Source organism: Crocuta crocuta, unplaced genomic scaffold, assembly GCF_008692635.1.
Source record: "Crocuta crocuta isolate KB4526 unplaced genomic scaffold, BGI_CrCroc_1.0 scaffold186, whole genome shotgun sequence".
Lineage (NCBI taxonomy): Eukaryota > Metazoa > Chordata > Mammalia > Carnivora > Hyaenidae > Crocuta > Crocuta crocuta.
The window spans coordinates 1401771-1425044 of NW_027551569.1; the positions used below are offsets into that span (position 1 = coordinate 1401771).

The following is a 23274-nucleotide window of genomic DNA, read 5'->3' on the forward strand; positions in this document are numbered from 1 at the left end:
CCTCAATGAAAATTCCTTTCTTAGCATTAAATCGTCTATTGGTATGGAATATATCATACCTTAAAAATGAGGTGTTTTTGTTTTGTTTTTGATTAAGATCCTTCTAGTTCTGATTTATTTATTTTTTAATTTATATCCAAGTTAATGTAGAGTGCAGTAATGATTTCAGGAGTAGAATCCAGTGGTTCTTCGCCTACAGATAGCACCTAGTGCTCATCCCAACAAGTGCCCTCCTTTATGCCCCTTGCGCAGTTAGCCCATCCCCCTCATCCAAAACCCCTCCAGCAACCCTGTTTGTTCTCTGAACTTAAGAGTCTCTTATGGTTTGTCAACCTCCCTGCTTTTATATTATTTTTGCTTCCCTTCTTTTATATCCATCTGTTTTGTATACTAAATTCCACATTTGAGTGAAGTCATATGATAATTTGTCTTTCTGTAGTTTCGCTTAGCATATTACACTCTAGTTTCATCCATGTTGTTGAAAATGGCAAGATTTCATTCTTTTTGATCACTGAATAATACTCTATTGTATATATACACCACATCTTTAGCCATTCATCCATTAATGGACATTTGGGTTCTTTCCATACTTTGGCTATTGTTGATAGTGCTGCTGTAAACATTGGGGTGCATGTGCCCCTTTGAAAGAGCACTCCTGTATCCTTTGGATAAATACCTACTAGTACAGTTGTAAATCAGTGTGTGTTCTGTTTAGGGAGGGATCATGGAGAGTAATTTTGTTTTTATTTTGGAGGCCAAGCTCCAACTCCTCCAAGTTTTCTTGCTATAAAACCTGATGTTGTTTTCCTTTCCTTTCCTTTCTTTTCCTTCTATCTTTCTTTTGAGAGAACACATGCGAGTGGGGGAGGGGCAGAGGGAGAGAGAGAATCTCAAGCAGGCTCCATGCTCTGCTCAGAGCCCCCTGTGGGGCTTCATCTCATAGCCATGAAATCATGACCTGAGCTGAAATCGAGAATTGGAGCGTAACTAACTGAGCCACCCTGGCCCCCCACCCCCCGCTTTGTAAAACATATTTTTAGTTAATCCAGTGTTTAACTGTTAAAAATTTCTCCATGCTAAATATATATTGCCTTGTTGAAATTAGCATTTCTTTTTTTAAAATATGAGAGACTTCCTAGAAAATGAGATCAATTTGTTTGCTCTAGGGAAGATAAGAATTTTTATTTATTAACTTAGATTTTATAAATGATTCTGTTGCTAAACCTTATGAGATGGAAAAGTGATGTGTTTGTGTCTATCTATGCATATTTAGTATTTGTTTTATTGGGTTTTAACTCTGTGAACATAATTTTCAGAAGTTGAGGGGAAATCTAAACATTCGATGTAGCGTTTCCCTCCTGAGATGATCTTCCCCCTGCGAGAAAACTGTGGTGATTACTCCTGTTGGTTTGTAAAGCCTAAAAGTCAAGAGTAATGTTAGGTGATTTTTTTTTTATGACTTTCCCTTGAAATCTACATCACTTCATTTTGTTCCCTTGAATCCTTATAACCTCCAATCCGAAATTTTATTCTTTGCTCATTAAATGTGAAGGTCTCTGTGAGGAATTGAGCAGTGTTACATCATCAGTGATGGGTTCAGGGAACCCCCCTTTTCATGGTCTCATTGGGAATTTCTCCATATGCTTAGTATATCCCAGGCACTTTTTGTTTATTAACTCATTTAGGTCTCTCAATCCTGTTACGTAGATACAATCCTGGTACGTAGATACTTTGATTATCTTCATTTGCAAGATGAAAAGAACCAGGGCACAGAATGCTTTTAACTTGCCTATGGTCTCACAGCTAGTCAGCAACAGAACTGTGGATAGGATGTTATCCCAAAGCTCTGCATCAGGATTTATTTACCTCACTGAGTCATGGTTGCTCACATTTTTGTGATGCTGTGAGTTCATATTTCTGAAGATTGGAATTTTGAATTCAAAGTTTGAAGGGATATATACTTTATATTGATAAACTAGATTTTGGAGATTATTTTAACTGACTGAAAAGCAGAAGCCCACTGTCACACAAAGCATTAATATTACAGCTGAGACAGTGTCCAGAATGAGAGTTCGATGGGACAGATAGAGAAACAGAATTGGGAAGAAATCTGACACTGAGCTAGGATTGGCATTGACAGACTGTCAAAGTTGGCAGGTGTAGCTGCCACTTAGGTAATATGGTTGGTTCTGCAACTTGCCTACATCAGCATCAATTTTTCTCTTCCTCCTAAATAACAACCATTGATTTTTTTTCTTTTACACTAGCCTTTTCTTGCAGCTGTTCCAGCCAATGAGCCATATTTAGTTGGATAGTGTGTCTTGGGGTCTTTGGACCTAATGAACTTCACGACTTTACAAAGTGTCAACTTGCATTATTTCTCATGCTGTCAATTTCTTGGGAGGTCTGCGTACATTTGGGCAGAAGAGGACCTGTGGGCAAGGTTTTATTTGAAAGCTTACTGTGAAGATTTGGAACGTATTATACTCCTGTATTAAATAGTGCAATTGATAAGCTTAGGATTTAAAATATTTCTAGAGCTGCATTCCCATTCATGAGAGAATGGGGTCTGTTTTTGTGTTAATACTGTAAAAATGGAATGCCCTCCAGTAAGAATATTCAACATAAAAAGTTAATACCTTCTGCAGTGGAGATTTGGACTGCATCTGAGACTCTCGTAGTTAATACTGGTTATAAAAGAAAAATGCAATTGTCTTGATTCAAATCAGCAGACTTTATAAGGTCATTTTTAAAGTAAAGATTGGTGAAAATGTAGTAATATCAGATTGGTGAAAATATAGTAATATAAAATTAAGAGACTTGCATTAGTAGGTAATTTCTCTTCTCATTAAGTACTCTGATTAAAATTTCCATTTCAGAGTAATAGGATGTTACCATCTGGCATAGGGACTTTGGAAATTTGAATGTTAAATAATAAAGCGTAGGTTTTTTCCTTCTATTCAGTGGGTTTCACTTTTCAAATATACTTAGTGACATCCCAGAATGATAATGGTAATGGTGGAGGGCCAGGCACAAGCCACTTGCAATGTCCCAAAGCTAATGGTGTCTGCCCTTTTTCTCTGGCTGAGTTTTCCTACTTGTCCTGAAGGTGGGACTTGTTCAGTCTTTCAATATCTTTAATGTTAATTAGTAAGAGTCTATGGGTAAGAAATTACAATCAAACAAATTCTGTTAATGACCTTTTTATAAATATATTTTGGCTCTTAAGAATTAAGTTCTTACGGTCTTATATTTAAAATTCTATTACTAGGTCCTTCATGAAACTTCTGGACAGGAGAATAATTTTTATAGACTTTTGCTTTGAGGGTAATGGAAAAACCTAGACTCTGGAGTCAGACTTGAAATTTAATCCTGAGTTTTCCGCTAGAAACCATTTAATTGACTTTGGACAAGTTATTAAATTTTTCTAAACTTGAGTTTCATCATGTGAAAAATGAACATAGTTATATATCCCTCATTATAACTAACATTTATTGAAGTGGTCACACAGTCACACTGTTTAGATACAAAAACATTCATGGTGTTGTTGTTTCTTTAATTCATCCAGTAATCCCTACCTTTAAGTGTTTGCTGTGTTCTTTATAAAAAAAATTAAAAAAAAATTTTTAAATGTTTTTATATATTTGTGTGTGTGAGAGAGAGACAGAGTGAGCAGAGGAGGGGCAGAGAGAGAGGGAGACACAGAATCTGAAGCAGGCTCCAGGCTCTGAGATGTCAGTGCAGAACCCCATGCAGGGCTTGAACTCATGAGCTGTGAGATCATGACCTGAGTAGAAGTCAGACGCTTAACCGACTGAGCCACCCAGGCGCCCCTAAAATTTTTTTTTTAATGTTTGTTTATTTTTGAGAGAGAGAGAGAGTGCAAGCCAGGGAGGGTCAGAGAGTGAAGAAGACACAGAATCTGAAGCAAGCTCCAGGCTCTGAGATGTCAGTGCAGAACCCCATGCAGGGCTTGAACTCATGAGCTGTGAGATCATGACCTGAGTAGAAGTCAGACGCTTAACCGACTGAGCCACACAGGTGCCCCACGTTTGCTGTGTTCTTAATGTAGTACATGGTACATTCTAGGCACTCAGTATAGGTTACTTTCTTTGACTTCATTGGATCTAAACTCAGTTTCATTTGTGTATCATTGTGACTTTAAACAATATAATGTGTTGCAGCATTCACAAGTGTATGGATGTCTGATTATTTTGACTTCAAAGTATATGCTAAATTAGACAACATACATAAGATTGCTTTTTGTCCATGGTCTGTTCATGAGTATAATGTCTGTCCACTCAAAATACATTAAGATGCTAATAAGAGCACATTCCATTTTCCATGAGTGTTCATTTATTAACATCAAAATATATACAAATATTTTTTGAATACTTTCAGAATTGTGATTAGAATGTGTTTGGTATACAGACTTTGAATATATGGGATTTCATTTAAAATTAAATAGTTACATAAATAAAAATGATGTATTTTTGAAAGGGAATTTCTCAATTTCAGGAATATTCTTATGGGCTTATATTTCCATGAATCAGCATATGGAGAAAGGTTAGGCAAAGCAGCTGGAACTCATGGTCTTTTGGTAAATTAAAAGTAAAATAGCAGCAACCATTTTAAAAATACATTTCAGCAACAGCTGGTGGGACCAGAAAACTATGCAAATCATAAGTTTTCACTGTTGTTTAATTTTTTAAAACTCTTCTCCTCTCCCACCTCTTCTTCCTTCTTGTTTTAATAGTGGAGACAAACAGACTGTAAGGAACCAAAATAGAGCTGATACAATTAATTCTACAACCAATGTATTTTGTAGTCTGTTGTCAGATAAACTTTGACATTGTATAGAGAAATAGGGACAGAAAGCCAGGCATAAAAGCACTTTAAGTGCCTGTGGTGACATCATTATCCTGGACAGAATTTTTAAAACGACCTCTTTTCTGCCTCAATTTTTGCCCTGGATTTTTGCCAAGGTGACCTCTAACATTTGTGAATCGAAGTACTGTAATTTTTTAATGTTATTATTATAGACATGTCTGAACTTAAAACACAAACTGTCTGTGGTCACCAGTGCCATATATGTTGTGAATGTTTGCTGATTATTGCCTCTCCTGTGTTAGGTGAAAATAAAACTAAGTCATGAAGCAATATTTAGATATTTCCAATTTCTGCTGAACTGTGCAGCTAAGTGAATGCAGTTATCTATACATTACCAAATTTGCATGCATTTCTGTATAATCTATGTTAGTCCAAGGGACATATTTTCTTAGCATGAAAATAAGAGACAACTTAGGGTAAAAAAAAGTCTCTGAAGAAACTGAATGGAATCTTTACCTGGTTTCCAGAATTCAAGCCTACTTTAAAGTGCAGCATTTATAACTTTTACCAAGTTTGTTGTTGACATTTTTTTGTTTGTTAAAGTTGTGTTTTATTTGTGTGGAAGCTAATTATTCGATGACTCATAGCTAGTATATTTATGTGTGAATATACTATATATATAATATCACTTTATATATTTATATTTATAAACTTATATATATTTATAAATATATATATTTATATATTATATATAATATAATTATATATATATAATCACTATTCCTTGTGTGTTTCTATTATGGTCTCTGGAATAATGGTAAATATCTTTAATAATTTCCTAATGACTATTTTTTGTGTGATTTTTTTTCTCCCTCACAGTGAACATAGTCAAGGATAGAATTAGTTTTTTAGAGAATGTGAATTTGTGAGATACACTATTAGTGAAGCAGTTACTGTTGCTTATATATTTACCAAAAAAAGTTTCTAAATCTCATCTTCTCATATTGAAGCCTACTTTTATTGAATGGTTTTGTTTTGAGGCATTTCTCATAGTGTTGGAGTTGATGCCTAGTTTCCTAGCTATTTGCTGTTGCTTGGAAACTTTACCTTCCTAGGGACTGGTCAAGAAGCTTGCTCTTAAGAATTTTGGAAAGTCAATATTTTTGACTTAAAAACAGACAAGAGTTGCTGGTCCCTGGTAGATAGAGATAGAGTTGGTATATTCTTCACAGAATACTGCTTTAAAACCACTACTGAATGCCTGGAGCAGCTGTTTGAGGACTCTGAAAAGAAAATATAGGCAGTTCTGATTGCAAGGTTTAGCTGTGCATGAGTTTCATCACCCTAGTTTGTTCAAATAACACCAGCCCCCAAACAACACAATTTGAATTTCAGTTAACAAAGTTTATTAACTATGAGTAACTGCAAAAAGTACAAACTTTGCTGCTAGCTCTTCAGTTCACATATTACTATGTAAATAACAGGCCACTGCTTTTGAAGTCTGTTGCTGATTGGTCATAGGTAGTAAAACGCCTGGTTTTGTTACTTCTTTGTCTTCTAATGAGAAACCTGTGTGCCATTTTACAACAACAAATAATAAAGGAATTGGTTAACAGTGCAACAATGAGATGCAACTGTCATAATAAAAACAACAAACTAATGTTCCCTAGGCATTGTTCTAATTATATACGTACATTGTCTTACTGTATCCTCTAAAGAAAAAGGTATGTGAGAGTTATTATCTGATACGGTGTGAAATATGTGGACAGAAGCAGTGTAGCTGAGGAGATCACGGCCCCGCTTCCCTCTGGTCTTTCTGAATCATGATGGGTTGTTTCTTTCTTTCTTTCTTTTTTTTTTTTTCCTGATCACACCTCTTATTTCGAGAACCCATTGCTGCCTGGATGATCTCCTTTCATAGACTGTTTGCAAAATAGTCCGTCCTTTTGAGTTATACACTCTTTTTCAGTTCAGTAAACTTGACTTTTATTTTTGTCTCTAATTAGAGGTTTTTTTTCTTTTTTTAAGTTTATTTACTTAGAGAAAGCTAGGAAGGAGCAGAGAGAGAGGAAGAGAGAGAATCCAGAGCAAGCTCCACATTGCCAGCGTGGAACCTGATGTGGGGCTCAAACTCCGGAACCGTGAGATCATGACTTGAGCTGAAATTTAGAGTCAGACGCTTAACAGACTGAGTCACCCAGGAGCTCCTCTGATTAGAGTTTTTCCAGAGTCTTCACAGAGCTTGTAGAGCTCTATGAGAATTTCAAAATTTGATATTTTTATTTTAATGGTAATCTAAACGTTTATATAGACTTACAAAATTTCATTTATTTACTAGTTGCCAAAATAACGAGTTGGTTTCCTAGCACCCTCTAGTAGTGACCAAGGACTTTATTCTCTCTGAGGATTTTCAGTGCACATATTTATGCATATTTGAAGTCTTTGAATCCATTGTAGTTCACATTTCTGTTGATGCTCAAATTATTTCATCATTGCCCAGAGGCAGATCTTTTGACTTCCTAGTTTAAAGGCATGTCTTGATAATTTGGTTAAACTACCTTATAATTGCCCTTCAGTCTCAGTGACCAGAGTTATCCAATTGGCTTCATACATCATGATTAGATTTTGTGCAGTATCTCTTGTGTTACTGCTACTTGAGATGTAGATTTTAATTCTGTTACATTTTTAGTTTTGTATCTTAGGAGAAGACCTGTTTTTGTAATATTCGTAGGAGTTATTAAAAATGTTTACCTCATTTACCTTGAATGTTACAGTTGTTGGTCTTTATATATCACCCTGTTTATCTGTTCAATGGCTTATGATATATCTTTTTAGAGTTTTAAACTGAGGTTGCCAAATAATTGGTCTAACTTTTTATTTCTGAGATGATTAAATTTTCACATTTGTTATTACTTCTAGATTTTGGAGGTGATGTATCATTTATTCTGTACTATTTTCCATATGATTCCATGGTGGATTTTGTTGTTGTTGTTACTAGGAATTATGTGTGTGTGTAAATGTGTGTGTGTAAATTCATTTTATTCATCAGCTTTTGGTTACAGCTCAGGATTTGTTAGCAAATAAGCCCACATAAAAAGGATGCTGGCAAGTTTTCCTTCTGGCATCAGTAGATAAGATTATTTTGGATCGACTTTCCTGTTTAGAACAATTAGAAAGGCAGAAAAAAAAAATAAAGCAAAAAGGGGCACCTGAGTGGCTCAGTTGGTTGAGCATGTGACTCTTGATTTCGGCTCAGGTCATGATTTCAGGGTCATGGGATCGAGCCCTGTGTCAGGCTCTGAGCATGAAGTCTGCTCTAGATTCTCTCCCTCTCTCCCTCCCTCCCCCTCTGCCCATCTCCCCTGCTCTTGCACTTGGCTCTATATCTCTATAATACAAAAAATGAAGTAAAAAATAATATTATGAATCTAGCAGAGAAGAGCCAAGGCAGTGAGGAATTTTATAGTCTAGGTCTGGTAAAGCTCTGGCAAAACTGGCAGAAGTCCAGAAGGATGAGTCCTGCATCTGGGACTCTTCTGTCCTTAAGTCAGTAGCTGATTTCAAAAGAGATGGCTTAGAAGCAGAGAGGGTAGGATCAAAGCTATCAATAGACTGAAGAGGCCAGGGAGACCGAAACTGGAGTTCAGGAATCTTCCAGCTTTCATTTGAGATCCCAAAGGGTGACAGCCTAGGAAAAATGATGTGTTAAAAAATGAAAGACAAGATGAACTAAAAATAGACCAGCCCTGGTGGGGGCAGAAGCCCAGCTTTCAGTCATCTTGGTTCCTAACTAGATAAAAGTGATTTGGGTTCTTGGTGACCCAAGGCTGACTTCGTCCTAGAAGCAAAACCAAATCCCTTCTGAAGGAAGACATCGTCTAGAGCTTCAAATAATCACCACAATTTTTCATATACAGTGTCTATCACATGATAATCAGGCATAAGAAAATAGAGGAGGTGACTGAAAATCAAGGGAAAAAACAGACAATAGAAACATACATGCAAATATTAAAAAAAATCTGATTAACCTGTTCAAGAAATTAAAAGACAAGATTGAGGATTTTGACAAAGAATTGACAAACTCCAAAAAAGAACCAAATGAAAATTTCAGAAACTGAAAAATACAACTAAAATAAGCAAATAAGTAAAACCCAGTCCTGTTAAGTATAGATTAAATAGCAGTTTATATACACTGAAGAGAGAATTAATGAATTGAAAGATAGGCCAGCATAAGATATCCAAAAAGAAAAATGAATGAATGGGAGAATCGAATAATTCAGAAAAGAGCATGGATGACATATAGGATTTGGTAAAAAGATAACTTGAATATATCTCGATTTTCAGGAGAGGGAGGAGAGAAAAGGGCAGAAACAGTGTTTGAAGAGATGATGGCTGAGAATTTATAACACAGGAGAGATATCAAGGTACAGGTTCCGTGATCTCTATGGGTCAAAATTGGGGCAACTACAAGTAAAGCTTCACGTTGTCATATCACAGTAAAGACATTAACAATCAAAGTCAAACAGAAAATCTTAACAAAAGCCAGAGCTAAAAAGGGCGGTCTACCCACAAAAAGAGCAGTAATAAGAAATGACAACTGACTTTGCTTCTAAAAGGATAATGACATCAGGCTTCACTTGAAAGGTATAAATAATAAACAAGAGAATAGAGCTAGTTCTGTCACTAACTTGTGTGATCTAAAGTCATTTTACATTTCCAGTCCGTTTTTTTGTGTTACAGTTTAGATTTGAGCTTCTTAGCATGGTTTAATTTTATTTGAAGTGTATCCTATGTTAATGATACACTGTTATGTGTTCACTGTAAAGCCTTTGGTCTACTTACATGTTGGATTTAATTGTACTTATGTATAAATTACTCTCAAGGTAGACCTTGTTTGCCTGGGCCCCATCTATTTATTTCTCTGGATTAATTGGCTGGGTTCTATAGCTAGTGAAGGGTCAGGCAGGATGGTATTGAGTATGTAGATACCAGTTTAGGGAAGCAGAGGACAGAGATACAGAAAACTTAGCCACCCCCCACCCCTCCCACGTCTGCCCCAGAAATGAGAACATTAGAAGTGCATTCTTGGAATTTTATTTCTTTTAATCCAGACTGTTTTAACCTTGGTTTCCCAGAAGAGCTAAATTCAGATACACAAAAATGAAAGGATTTGCTCGTTTGTGATTCATATTCTTGTGTTTCATCTTGGGCTTTCCCTTCAACTGAGGCTACCTTTTTTCTGTACAGGTTCCCGAGCAAACAACTTGTTTTCTTCATAAGTGATGTTCTACTCTTCAATTATGGCTGAATTTAGGAAACCCTGTCCTCTCAATCAGTTGTGTTGATGTTCTCTTTTAAGAGTATGGGTGTCTTGTGTTATGGATCTCTGCATTATTTGAATACTATGTTTTATTTATCCTTGGATAAGATGCCCACTGGACGTTCAGGTTCTGAATTCGCAGCAATTCAGAGTATGTGGATTTTCTCCAGCTTTAATCTCTGTTCCCTTGGGTTTCAGTTGAATCCTCTTTTCAGACCTGTAGCCAGGTACAGCTCTGGACATTATTCTTTGTATTTAGTGTTTTCATTTAATGTAGCTCTTTAGGCCTAAAAGATGTTTTCTTGTATCCCCTGATGGGTGACCATCAGAGGATACATCTTCTAATAATCTGAAGAGAGCGTTTGGACAACTGTAATCCCTAGTATGTTATTAACAGTTTGACATCTGACCACATAGTTTTTTTTGGGGATTTGAAGTCTTTGAATCAAGAATGAAAAAGATGTTCTGATACACAGTTGGACAGTGCACATAATTTTAATACCAGCGGTCACTGTGAGAGCTGGTCATTTCCTGTTTGTTACAGATGTAGGGCTTCTGAAGGAATGTTTAGAAGAGAGGAAGACTCTCTCCTTTTAGATATATTGGCTTTATGTTTCTGAGCATGGGTGGCACATCAATTAAACATTTAATCTGGAGACATCTCTTTTCCCATTCTGCTAATAGGAAAATGGAATAGGTAGCAAAAGATGTTATTTAAAACCAGATGTTAGAATTGGTTCTTAGAATATTTACTTTTACTGTGTTTCTATTTCCTAACATAATTTACCTCAAAATTCTTTTGGATATGAATTCTCTTTGGGAAGTCAGATTTTTTCTAAAATAGCTTTAAAAATCTCTTGTCTGTTTGTATTTGGAGTTGTTTAAAGGGAATAAATTTTCCTTCATTACGTTCTTTAATTTAGTTAAAAGAAAGCTTGGAACAATCAGTAGGCCAACTGCGGAGTCAGCGTTTATTGAGAAACTCAGGAGGGAGAAGTATTTCTATTACAAGTCTAAGTGCAAGTGACCTCGATGCTGGCACTGTGACAGGTAAACTCTTCAGATGTTTTGAACACCCCCCCCCCTTTTTTTTTGTTTTACAGAAATTCCTGAAGTACATTTAATGCATTTAATCTTTGGAGAGATAGAACCCATACATAAAGTCGTACAAATAAGGTTTAGCAGATGCACTTGTCCGTGATTTTATGGTGCCTCATTTGAAATCTGTTCAGTGGGACTTTGTTATTCTATTACTTTTGTTATCAGACTCCATAGACCACATAGGGTTTTACCTGACAAAATTGGGACTTAATTGTCTACCTCTAATCAAAATAAACACATAAATAGGATTTACCATGTGTTATACTTTCTGGATTAGAAGTCTTGCCCCAGCTTCACAGTTTTTCAAAGTCTGATTAAGAAATATCCTAGTACACATGTTAAAAACAGGTGAATTTTATCTTTGGTGTGCAGCTAGATTTCAATGGCTAGATTAAAGCTGATAACACTTGGTTTGCCTGTAGTTAATCTTGTTAATCTCACTTAATACTTTCTTACAGCACTGAGATCACATTTGAATAGAAAAGTACACAGTGAAGAGAGGTGATTTAGATAAAATGAATATTAGCAACTCACATTGTTAATGATGCTATTGATGATGATAATAAGGATTAAAAATTGGACACAATCAGCTAATCTTTTTTATGTAGTTTTTATTGATTTTTAAACCATGTTCAGATTTTACCTTACTTTGAAAAATTCTGTTTTATTGGTATTAACTTATATTTTAGAGAGATAAGTTATTTTCATTTACCAATTTATTATTTTTAAATAAAGGAATATATTGCTTCTTTGAAAAGTATAGCAAATTAGAACTTTTGATGTTTTCTGTTTCTGGGTTATTTCTGTTGCTCATTTTATCTGCTTTAAGAACAAGATGAGTGCCAGTTTGCAGCCATAGCAAGATACTTGGGAAATAGTCTGGGTTAGGGCGTGTGTATATATCCATGACTGCTATGTATTTTCTGAGCAAAATTTTAGATCTTTTCTTCTCCTGCATGTTTTTATTCTCTCTTTTTTGTTTCATCTCTAAAGAGAGCTACCGTTTTCCACCTACCTCACCTCTCAAGGACTATGGAGATCAGCAGGGTAGTAAACGAATTAGGTCCAGAACTGGTGTCCGATTTGTTCGGGAGACTGACAACACAGGCCAGGTACTTTGTACTATTCTCTAATCTGTTTTTGATCTTTTTTTTTTTTTTTTTAAAACAATGGTACTATTTTCAGTGTACTAATTATCATTTATCTTAAACTTCGTTATGGAGAATTACATTTTGTAGAATATTTAAAAGTGAGTTTACATGGGGCGCCTGGGTGGCTTAGTCGGTTAAGCGTCCGACTTTCCGACTTTCACTNAAAAATTAAAAAAAAGTGAGTTTAGTTGGACATGTTTTGTTTCCTTGTTCAGGTGGCTCATTCTCCTGTAAGCCCTGCTAAGTCAACTACTTTCTATTTTGCTAACTTTGGGTTAGTATAAACAAGTGAGGCCTTGGCGTGGTCAGCCTATTGATTTTTTCCATTGGTATTTTTCTGATTGTTGAATCATTGTTAGAGTTACTTAATAGAAGCAAGAAAGTTCATACTTTTTTCATGTGTTTTATGTATTCACTAAAGATTTTGGAAGTATTCGTTCTAAGGGCATATTTCTTTTTTTTGCTGTTTTAAACTTCTGTACAAGAGTTGAAAAAATGTTTCTTCTCGGGTAGCTAAGTTAATTAGACAAGGACTAGAGAATGTTGCTGACTTTGACATCTTTGTTTTGCTAGTTTCAGGATTGCAGGCTCAGAGTTTGTCAGGATACTCAGCTCTAGCTTTTGCTTGTCACAGATTAAGATAGAACAGAACCAAGAGCATGAGACACCACCTTGTCTGTGTGTATGTATTTGTTTTTATTTTTTATTTTTTGGTAGGTGCAACTTGCTAGTGTGGATTATATGATTAAGCCTAGAGCACAGTATCCTAACATTATTCATTTACTCTTCCATTCTCTTTATTTAGTGCCATTGTTCTGGGACAGTGCTTGTGCTTGGGAAAAGGGATAAGCAAAACCCTTGCCTTTTTGTGGAGTTTGTAACCTAAGGGGAGGGGCTAGACATTAAAACAAGTACACAGATGCATCCATAATTGAGAGCTGAGATGCATGTTACAACAGAAAGCATAGGGCCATGGGAGTGTGCAGTAGAAGGACCTGCCCCAATGAGGGAAGACTTCCTGAAGAAAGGCTTCAGGGAAGTTGAGTGAGTCATTTTAGGTAGAACAAATACCTTGACAGGAAGGAAGCTAATACCTATGGACAACTTAAAGACCATGTGGCTGAAGAAGTATGAAGGACCAAGACTATGCATAGTCTTTGTAAGGAGATAACAGTTATTTTAAAAAGATCACTTCACCTCTAGTTTAGAAAATGAAATCAATGTGAGAAACCAGTTAAGAGGGTATTTCTGTGTTGGGGGTGTGAGATGGGGGTTACTTGGATTAGGAGAAATGCATTTGGAGAGATGGTAGGGTACACTTCAAAGCTATTTGGTGGGTAAAATGAAAGGTCTTGAAGATCAGATGACCATCTGGGGAGGGGGAGAATGATTGAAAAGGAGGTGTCAAGGGTGAGTCCTAGGATTCTGATTTGTAAAACTGTAAAATCATGGCAGAACCTAAGTGAATGGTCTGCTCTTCATCCACTGTATTACCTCCACTCCTTTTTTTTTAATTGCTCTTCCTTATTTTAAATCTCTCTTAAGATGACCTTCAGCTCCACGTGATAGTGTACTTTCTTATTTATTTAAAAACATTTATGTTTGTTTTGAGAGAGAGAACAAGCAGGGTAGGGGTAGAGAGAGAGGGGAGAGAGAGAATCCCAAGCAGGCTCTGCACCATCAGCACAGAGCCTGATGCAGGGCTCGAACTCATGAACTATGGAATCGTGACCTGAACCGAAATCAAGAGTTGGATGCTTAACCAACTCAGCCACTCAGGTGCCCTGACTGTGTGCTTTTCTTAATGTCCCACACATCCTTTGTCATTTGTTTGCATGTCTATCTCCCATGTTAAATTCTGAGCCCCTTATTACCTACTGCAGTTGCTGGCACTGAGTAGTTGCTCAATGTGCATTTGTTGAAATGAATCAATTTGTTGTTTCTGCAAACAAATTATAGTATACACTTACATATATAGTATACATATTTACAATTAAAAGTACAATAATGTAAATAAAAATCCATGTAACCACCATCCCCATCCAGGCCAAGAATCAAAGCATTGTCATACCCCTAAAACCTCTTTTACACCCCTCCTTTCCCCAAGGGCTATCAACTATCCTGACTTTTATATTAACCATTCTCTTGCTTAAAAAAGAAAAAAAAATTGTACGACATACATCTTGTTTAGTATTGGCTGTGTGTAAACTTTATATAAATGGAATAACACTTTATGTTTTCTTCTGCTTTTTTTCTATTGATGTCATGGTTTTGACATTCAGCCTTACTAATGTGTGCTTAGGTTTGATCATTTCATTTTTATTGCTGTGTTATACTCCACTGGGAGATCATCACAATTTATTTATATCCGTTCTGTTCTTAATGGACGTTGTGGGTTTTTTTTTTTTCCCAGTGTTTTCATTATGAACAGTGCTGCTCCAGACATTCTTGTGGGTGGTTCCCACTGCATGTGGGCAAGAGTTTCTCTGCAGCCTGGGTTGGCACACTCTGCCATGTGTGGTCTAGTTGAATAGGTTCTTTTGTAACTCCACCACCCATGCTCATTTGTTTATGGCTACCTCTGTGCCAAAATGGCTGTACTGAATAATTTTGACAGAGGCCATAGAGCCTGAAAGCCTGAAATATTTACTGTTGTACCCTTTATAGGAAAAGTTTACTGACCTCTTTTTTTTTTTTCTCTTAGGGTATCTCAAAGGACTAAAATTAGTGTACTATAGAGGATATGATGGTTAATGTTATATATAACTTTTTGAAAGTTGCTTTTCTTTGGGAAAATGTTTCAGAGTAGACAATTATTATGTCTTATTAACATACAGTTTGGGCCTTAGAGCAAAAAATAAGTTCTTCTTCTTCGTGGAAGAATTAAACAGAATCCTAAATGGCTAACTGTGTTTTGCTTTTACTAGTTTCATGCTTTTCATCAGTCCCTCCGAGACCTCAGCAGTGAACAAGTTCGGCTTGGAGACGATTTCAATCGGGAATTTGCCAGAAGAAGCAGGTAAAAGCAGAATATGGTTTTTGTTAGAGACATGAGTTATTAGAAGAACACAATAATTGTGTTCTGTAACTGACATGTTTATATGAATTCAAAACACAGTGCTGTTTCTATACCAGCATTTTAAAATTTATTAATAGAACAGTTTAAAATCCTTTGAATTTAGAATGTATCATGATCCAATGTTAGACAAATTAAATTCATATGTTTAAAACCTTGTTAACTTACTGCACTGGAGTACTCCCATTATGGAGAGATACATTGTGAGACCTTAGCAAAGAGGTTGATTTGCAAATAGTTGGAGAGAGAGAGACAGAGGCAGAGACCAAATCACCAATAATGAAGCTTAAAAAAATAAAGGAGCATAGCTTGGAATTTGTCAACATGAGCCATTGCAGAATATATGGAATAATTCATAAGAGGTATAAATATATTAGGTAAGTTACATAGGTAACCAGTAGAAAAACTAAAAATAGTAATGAATGTGTCTGAAATTGGAGAGGGGTATCAGTGAGCTAAATATTTCAGATGCAGAGAGTTAATTGAAAATGTCTAGAGATGAAAATGATGGCGTTAGCCAGCAGAAGAATGAAGAATGGAAATAGTTGAGCATGGGTGCCAGTGGTGAGGGCAACCTGAGGTAAGGAGGTGTGGGAGAGGAAGGCTTTGGTTTTATTTGTGAGTCTTCCAGTGCTGTTGCATTATCGATCATGCATATTATTAATCTGTTGGGAAAAAAGGTAATGGGGAAGTAAGTTGAGGACGGAATTTGTACAGCACACTCTGATGTAATTTGGTTATGGGTTGCTAGAGAGGATTTGAGATCACATTTAGTCATCACCCCCTTTCCTTCCTTCTTAATTTAAAATGAGACGTATTGCAACCTTTCTTTTTTTACTGAGGGTAATGGTCCAGTATAGCGTTTGTTCTCACAGTCTAATTCCGAAATCAGCACCATTGGTGTCAGCTGGGAATTTGTAGAAATGCACATTCCTGGATGCCATTGCAGAGCCCCTGATTCCGCAGTCTGTCTTAAAAAGTCCTCCAGGTGTTTCATATGTTTGCTGAGATTTAAGAACCAATGCAGTAGAATATTATATGATAACATTATTATGTTGTAAATTTCAATAATGGTGTGTATTTTTTCAAACAGCCAACTTAAATTTTTTTTTTTTGCCTAGGTCGGATGCTGAAACAAAAAAGGCTTTGGAAGAATTGGCTGAAAAGCTTAACGAAACCCAAAAACAAGAAGTGGTGAGAACTCTTTGTTTATATTTAAAAAAAATTTCATACACAGATATTAGAGTGGCTGGCCTGGTTATAATCACAATGAAGTTTAGTAGATCTTAACTCTTTGGATGATATATGTCATTTTGTCTAAAATATGTTCTTGAACTTCTTATAAAATGTTCATGAATTTGGGGTATTTCAGTTTAAAATATTTACAGTAGGAATATATTAGTGATTGAATTATTATTTGTCTAATTTTTAGAATTTTCTTAGGAATATTCAAAAGATATTTTAAATTTCATTGACCCAGTAATTCCATGGCTTTTCTTAAATGATGTTTTAGAAATATGAAATTTTTTGATAGGGACTCTGTAGCACTCCTCATTAAGTATTTTCGTTTCATGTAGGTGTGTAATCATAGTTACTACAAAGATCCCTAATTCTCAAGTTTTATTTTCTAAAACTCCTATTGTTGAGAGTCATTATTTAGGAGTTTCTTTTAATCAAACTACTGTTGTTGGTGGAATTGAAGTGAAAAATGAAGTACTTATAGTGTCTGTTTCTTTGCATAATCAGTTGTTTGTTTTAGGAGAAAATAAATCAATAGGAATTGTCATTAAACTTGGTAACTTATCAACTTAAGGAGCAATGTGTATTTATTCATTTCCTGTAGCACCTTTTGTTTTACCAAGACCCAGAGTGGTAGCAGAATTTTTTCCCTTAACATGTTTTATTCAAACTGAAAGTATATTAGCAGATATTTTTTTCTGTGGTTTTTATTATGTTTATAGATCCTTACACAGATACCTTGAGTTTATTTTAGAATTTGAATTTATTGGCTGCATTTGCTAAGAGATGGATATACTCTGTTTTCAAAGAGATCAGCTTAGTTACTCTGTTTGCAGTGAAATTTGCCCATTCCAAAAATTTGAATCAACATCTGGCCACATAAAAAGCACATTCTTCTTGTGCTCTTGGTGCTGATTTCATTGCGAAACACCCCAGAGAGGTGAAGATATTTTGTGTATCTTCTGTTGAAATAGACAAAATCTTCCCAATTAGTGCGTGATGATATGGCATCTGATGCACGATCAGGATACAGAATACTCCTTTTTTTTTTTTTTTTTTAACATAAAGTCTTAGATTTTTCCAGGCATTATCAAGACCTTCAATTTAAATTGTGCCAGTCTAAAATACCTCAACTATCATTTTTTCAAAGAAAAAAAGTATTTTCTGAGATTAACAGATTGGTGCCTTTCTTAGTTAATTGCAGTGGTTTACACAGCAAGAAATCTGTGCCATTGTCTGATTTGCACTGTATAAATAGGAGTGGACTGCACACTTTGAAGAACATAGCTCCAAGATCCTCTGTAACTTTTAAGAAATGATTTTTTGGCTCTTCTCATATATTCTAGAGTGGAACCTGTCACCTGACAGTGGAAACTGCTGAAGCTTCATCTTTTTTTTTTTTAAAATTTTTAATTTTCTAAATTTGGAAGTATAATTTACTTACAGAAAAGTACATATGTTATTGTAAAACTCAATGAATTATTATGAGGTTAACAGGCCCATTGTAACTGCCACCCAGATCTAGAAATAGAACATTACCAGTGTGTGCGTGAGAAGCCTCCTCATTCCCCATCCCAGTCACTAATTTCTCCTTTTTCAAAGATGAGCACTCTTGTGACTTCTGTTAATTTTGCCTGTTTTAAATATTTTATATAAATAGAATTATACAGGGCATTTTTTTGTGTCTGTTTTTTTGCTAATCATTAAGGTTATGATATTTCTGGGTGTTGTATCATATACCTGCAATTCGTTCATTTTTATTGCTCTTTGGCATTCTGTTGTATGGATTTACAGCAATGTATTTCAACATCTTATGATGGATATTTGAATTAATTCAAATTTTGGGTTATTACAAAAAAGGCTGCCGTCACTAATCTTATTTATTATTCTAGTGCACATGTACATGTAGTTCTGTTAGTATATAATACGGAGAGCGGTTGCTAGGTGCCTTTAGATTTAGTAGATAGTGATAAACAGGTTTCCAAAGTGGTTGTATTAATTTACATTTCCACTAGCAGTGTAGGAGAATGTTGCTTTTTATCCTTTCCAGTACCTGGTATTAGTAGTCTTTAAATAATAGCCATGATGATAGGTGTGTATAGGGTCTCATCATGGTTTTAATTTGCATTTTTATGATTACTAGGTGATGAGCAGTTTTCACATTTTGTTTTTTTCTAGACTTTCTAATTTCTTACTGAATAGTATGGTAAGAATCTACTGCATTCTTGTGGCTGTTGGTAATTTGTCTTTTGAAATACTAGTTCATTTCTTTTATCCCCTTTTTTTATTGGCCTGCTTGTATTTTTGTTATTGATTTGTGGGAGATCTTTATGTATTTTGTATATAAGCACAATTTCAGTTATAAGTATTGCTGTGTTGTCTCCCAGTAGTCTTCAGCTGTTTCTTCTCATTCTTAAATATCCCTTCATGGGGTCTTCTGTTTAAATTTAATCTAGTTCAGTTTTCTATCTTTTCTTTCATGGTTAGTGTTTTTTGTTTTTTTTTTTAACCTGTTTAAGAAGTTGTTCCCTATCTTCAGAACATGAAAATATTTTCTTATGTAATATTCTAGAAGCTTATTGTTTCACTTTTTATGTAAAGACTTAGTGTGTACTGGAATCGGTAAGTTGTTTAAGGTGTGAAGTAGGGATCATACATTTTGTATGAATATCTATTGATGTAGTTTCATTTATTGAAAGAATCAGCCCTTTGTTACTACTTCATAGTCCTGTTTTGATTGTAAATCAAAGGTTCATATGTGCAGGCATCTGTTTCTGGACTTTTATTTGATCCTCTGATTCATTTGTCTATTCTAGTGCCCACATCACATGATCTTGATTATTGTTGCTTTGTGATAAATTGTGCTATAGTAGAGTTAGTCTTTTTTCTTTTTTTTAATATAATATATTGTCAAGTTAGCTAACATACAGTGTATACGGTGTACTCCTGGCTTTGGGAGTAGATTCCCATGATTCAGTGTTTATGCACAATACTCATTGCCCATCCCAACAACTCTCAGTTTGTTCTTTGTATTTAAGATACTCTTACGGTTTGTCTCCCTCTCTGAAACTATTTTTTTCCCTTCCCTTCCCCCATGGTTTTCTGAGTTCAAGATCCATATATGGGTGAAAACATATGATATCTGTCCTTCTCTGACTAACTTATTTTACTTAGCATAATACCCTCCAGTTCTATCCATGTTGCAAATGGCAAGATTTCATTCTTTCTCATTGTCAAGTAGTATTCCATTGTCTATATAAACTACATCTTCTTTATTCATTCACAAGTTGATGGATATTTGGACTCTTTCCATGATTTGGCTATTGTTGAAAGTGTTGCTGTAAACATAGGGGTACATGTACCCCTATAAATCACTCCTGCATCCTTTGGATAAAACCTAGCAGTGCTATTGCTGGGTCGTAGGGTAATTTCCGTTTTTAATTGAGGAACCTCTACACTGTTTTCCAGGGCAGCTGCACCAGTTTACATTCCCACCAACAGTGCAATGGGGTTCCCATTTTCCCACATCGTTGCCAACATCGTTGTTTCCTGAGTTGTTAATTTTAGCCACTGTGACCTGTATGATGTAGTGTCTTAATGTAGTTTTGATTTGTGTTTCCCTGATCATGAGCAATGTTGAGCATCTTTTCATGTGTGTATTAGCCATTTGGAGGTCGTCTTCGGAAAAGTGTCTGTTCATGTCTTCTGCCCATTTCTTCACTGGATTGTTTTTTGGGTGTTGAGTTTGGTAAGTTCTTTTGGATACTAACCCTTTATCCGATATGTCATTTGCAAATATCTTCTCCCATTCTGTTGGCTGCCTTTTAGTTTCATTGATTGTTTCCTTTTTAGTGCAGAAACTTTATCTTGATGAGGTACTAATTGTTCAGTTTTGCTTTTACTTCCCTTGCCTTTGGAGACGTGTCAAGTCAGAAGTTGCTGTGGCTGAGGTCAAAGAGATTGTTGCCTGTTTTCTCCTCTAGGATTTTGATGGCTTCCTGTCTCATATTTAGGTTAGGTCTTTCATCCATTTTCAGTTTATTTTAGTGTATGGTTTAAGAAAGTGGTCCAGTTTCATTCTTCTGCATGTTGCTGTCTGGTTCTCTCAGTACTATTTGCTAAAGAGGATACTCTTTCTGCTTTGTCGAAGATTAGTTGGCTACACATTTGTGGGCCCAATTCTGGGTTCGCTATTCTGTTCCGTTGGTCTATGTGTCTGTTTTTGTGCCAGTACCATACTGTGTAGATGATTATAGCTTTGTAGTAGAGGCTAAAGTCCAGGATTGTGATGCCTCCTGCTTTGATTTTCTTCTTCAATATTACTTGGGCATTCAGGATCTTTTGTGGTTCCATCCAAATTTTAGGATTGCTTGCTCTAGCTCTGAGAAGAATGCTGGTGCAATTTTGATTGGGATTGCATTGAATGCGTAGATTGCTTTCAGTAGTATTGACATTTTAACAAAATTTGATCTTCCAATCCATGTGCATGGAATGTTCTTCCATTTCCTTGTGTCTTCTTCAGTTTCTTTCATAAGTTTTCTATAGTTTTCAGCATAGAGATTTTTTACATCTTTGATTAAGTTTATTCCTAGATATTTTACGGTTTTTGGTTCAATTGTAGATGGGATGGATTCCCTGATACCTCTCTCTCTGTTGTTTCATTATTGGTGTGTAGAAATGCAGCAGATTTCTGTACAATGATTTTGTATTCTGCAACTTTGCTGAATTCATGTATAAGTTTTAGCAGTGTTTTAATGGAATCTTTCAGGGTTTCCATGTAGAATATAATGTCATCTGCGAAGAGTGGAAGTTTGACTTGTTCTTTGCCAATATTGATGCCTTTTATTTCATTTTCTTGTCTGATTGCTGAGGCTAGGACTTCCAACACTATGTAAAACAACAGTGGTGAGAGGGGACATCCCTGTCATGTTTCTGATCTTGGGAAAAAGCTCAGTTTTTCCCCATTAAGGATGCTAGTAGCTGTTGTCTTTTCATCTATGGCTTTTATGATGTTAAGGTATGTTCCTTCTATCTCAACTTTCTTGAGTTTTTATTAAGAAAGGATACTGTGTTTTGTTAAATGCTTTTTCTTCATCTTTTGACAAGATCATATGGTTCTTATCCTTTCTTCTATTAATGTGATATATCACATTGATTGATTTGTGAATATTGAACCGGCCCTGTAGCCCAGGAGTGAATCCCACTTGACCATGGTGAATAATTGTCTTCAAAAACTGTTGAATTTGATTTACTACTATCTTGTTGGGAATTTTTGCCTCTATGTTCATGAGGAATATTGGCCTATAATTCTCCCTGTTAGTAGGGTCTCTGTCCAGTTTGGGAATCAAGGTAATGCTGGCTTCAAAGAATGAGTCTGGAAGCTTTCCTTCCATTTCCTTCCTTCCTTCCTTCCTTCCTTCCTTCCTCTCTCTCTCTCTCTTTCTCTTTCTCTCTTTTCTTTCTCTCTCTTTCTTTTTTCTTTCTCTTTTTCTCTCCATTTCTTTCTCTCTTTCTCTCCCTCTTCCTTCCTTCCTTCCTTCCTTCCTTCCTTCCTTCCTTCCTTCCTTCCTTCCTTCCGTCTTTCCTTTCCTTTCCTTTCCTTTCCTTTCCTTTCCTTTCCTTTCCTTTCCTTTCCTTTCCTTTCCTTTCCTTTCCTTTCCTTTTTTTTCCCTTTCTTTCTGGAACAGCTTGAGAAGGATAAGTATTAACTCTGTTATAAATGTAGAATTCCCCTGGGAAGCCATCTGACCCAGGACTCTCATTTCTTGGGAGATTTTTGATAACTGATTCAGTTTCTTCGCTGGTAATAGGGCTGTTCAAATTTTCTATTTCCTCCTGTTTGAGTCTTGGTAGTGTGTGGGTGTCTTGGAATTTGTCCATTTTGTCTAGGTTGTCCAGTTTTTGGCATATAATTTTTCATAGTATTCTCTCATAATTGTATTTTTGTCGTTTTGATCTGTCCCTTTTCGTTTGGAATTTTATCTATTTGGGTTCTTTCTCTTTTTGAGAAGTCTGGCTATGGGTTTATCAATTTTGTTGATCCTTACAAAAACTAGCTTTTAAGTTCATTGATCTGTTCTACTGTGTTTTTGGATTCTATATTGTTTATTTCTGCTCACATCTTTATTATTTCTCCTCTTCTGCTGGTTTTTGGGTTTTTTGTAATGTTCTGCTTCTACTTTCTTTAGGTGTGTGGTTAGGTTTTGTATTTGGGATTTTTCTTGTTTCTTGAGATAGGCCTAGGGGCACCTGGGTGGCTTAGTCGGTTAAGCGTCGGACTTCGGCTCAGCTCATGATCTCACGGTTTGTGGGTTTGAGCCTGCACTGGGCTGAGTGCTGACAGCTCAGAGCCCGGAGCCTGCTTCGGATTCTGTGTCTTCCTCTCTTTCTGACCCTCTCTTGCTCACGCTGTCTCTCTCAGAAATAAAAAAAAACATTGGAAAAAAAAAAAGAGAGGGGCGCCTGGGTGGCTTAGTCAGTTAAGCGTCCGACTTTCGCTTAGGTCATGATCTCGCGGTTTGTGGGTTCGAGCCCCGCGTTGGGCTCTGTGCTGACTG

General features: G+C 35.9%; 1 protein-coding gene across 11 annotated transcripts in view; it reads left to right on the plus strand.

The window, feature by feature from the left end:
- CEP128 (centrosomal protein 128) overlaps positions 1-23274 on the plus strand; it is a 402179-nt gene that overhangs the window by 19442 nt on the left and 359463 nt on the right. For all 11 annotated transcript variants that reach the window (XM_077750720.1, XM_077750716.1, XM_077750719.1 and 8 more), the window contains exons 5-8: positions 11074-11200; positions 12245-12363; positions 15330-15421; positions 16600-16672. In XM_077750720.1, the coding sequence (XP_077606846.1) occupies positions 11074-11200; positions 12245-12363; positions 15330-15421; positions 16600-16672 (411 nt within the window). The remainder of the gene's footprint in view (positions 1-11073; positions 11201-12244; positions 12364-15329; positions 15422-16599; positions 16673-23274) is intronic.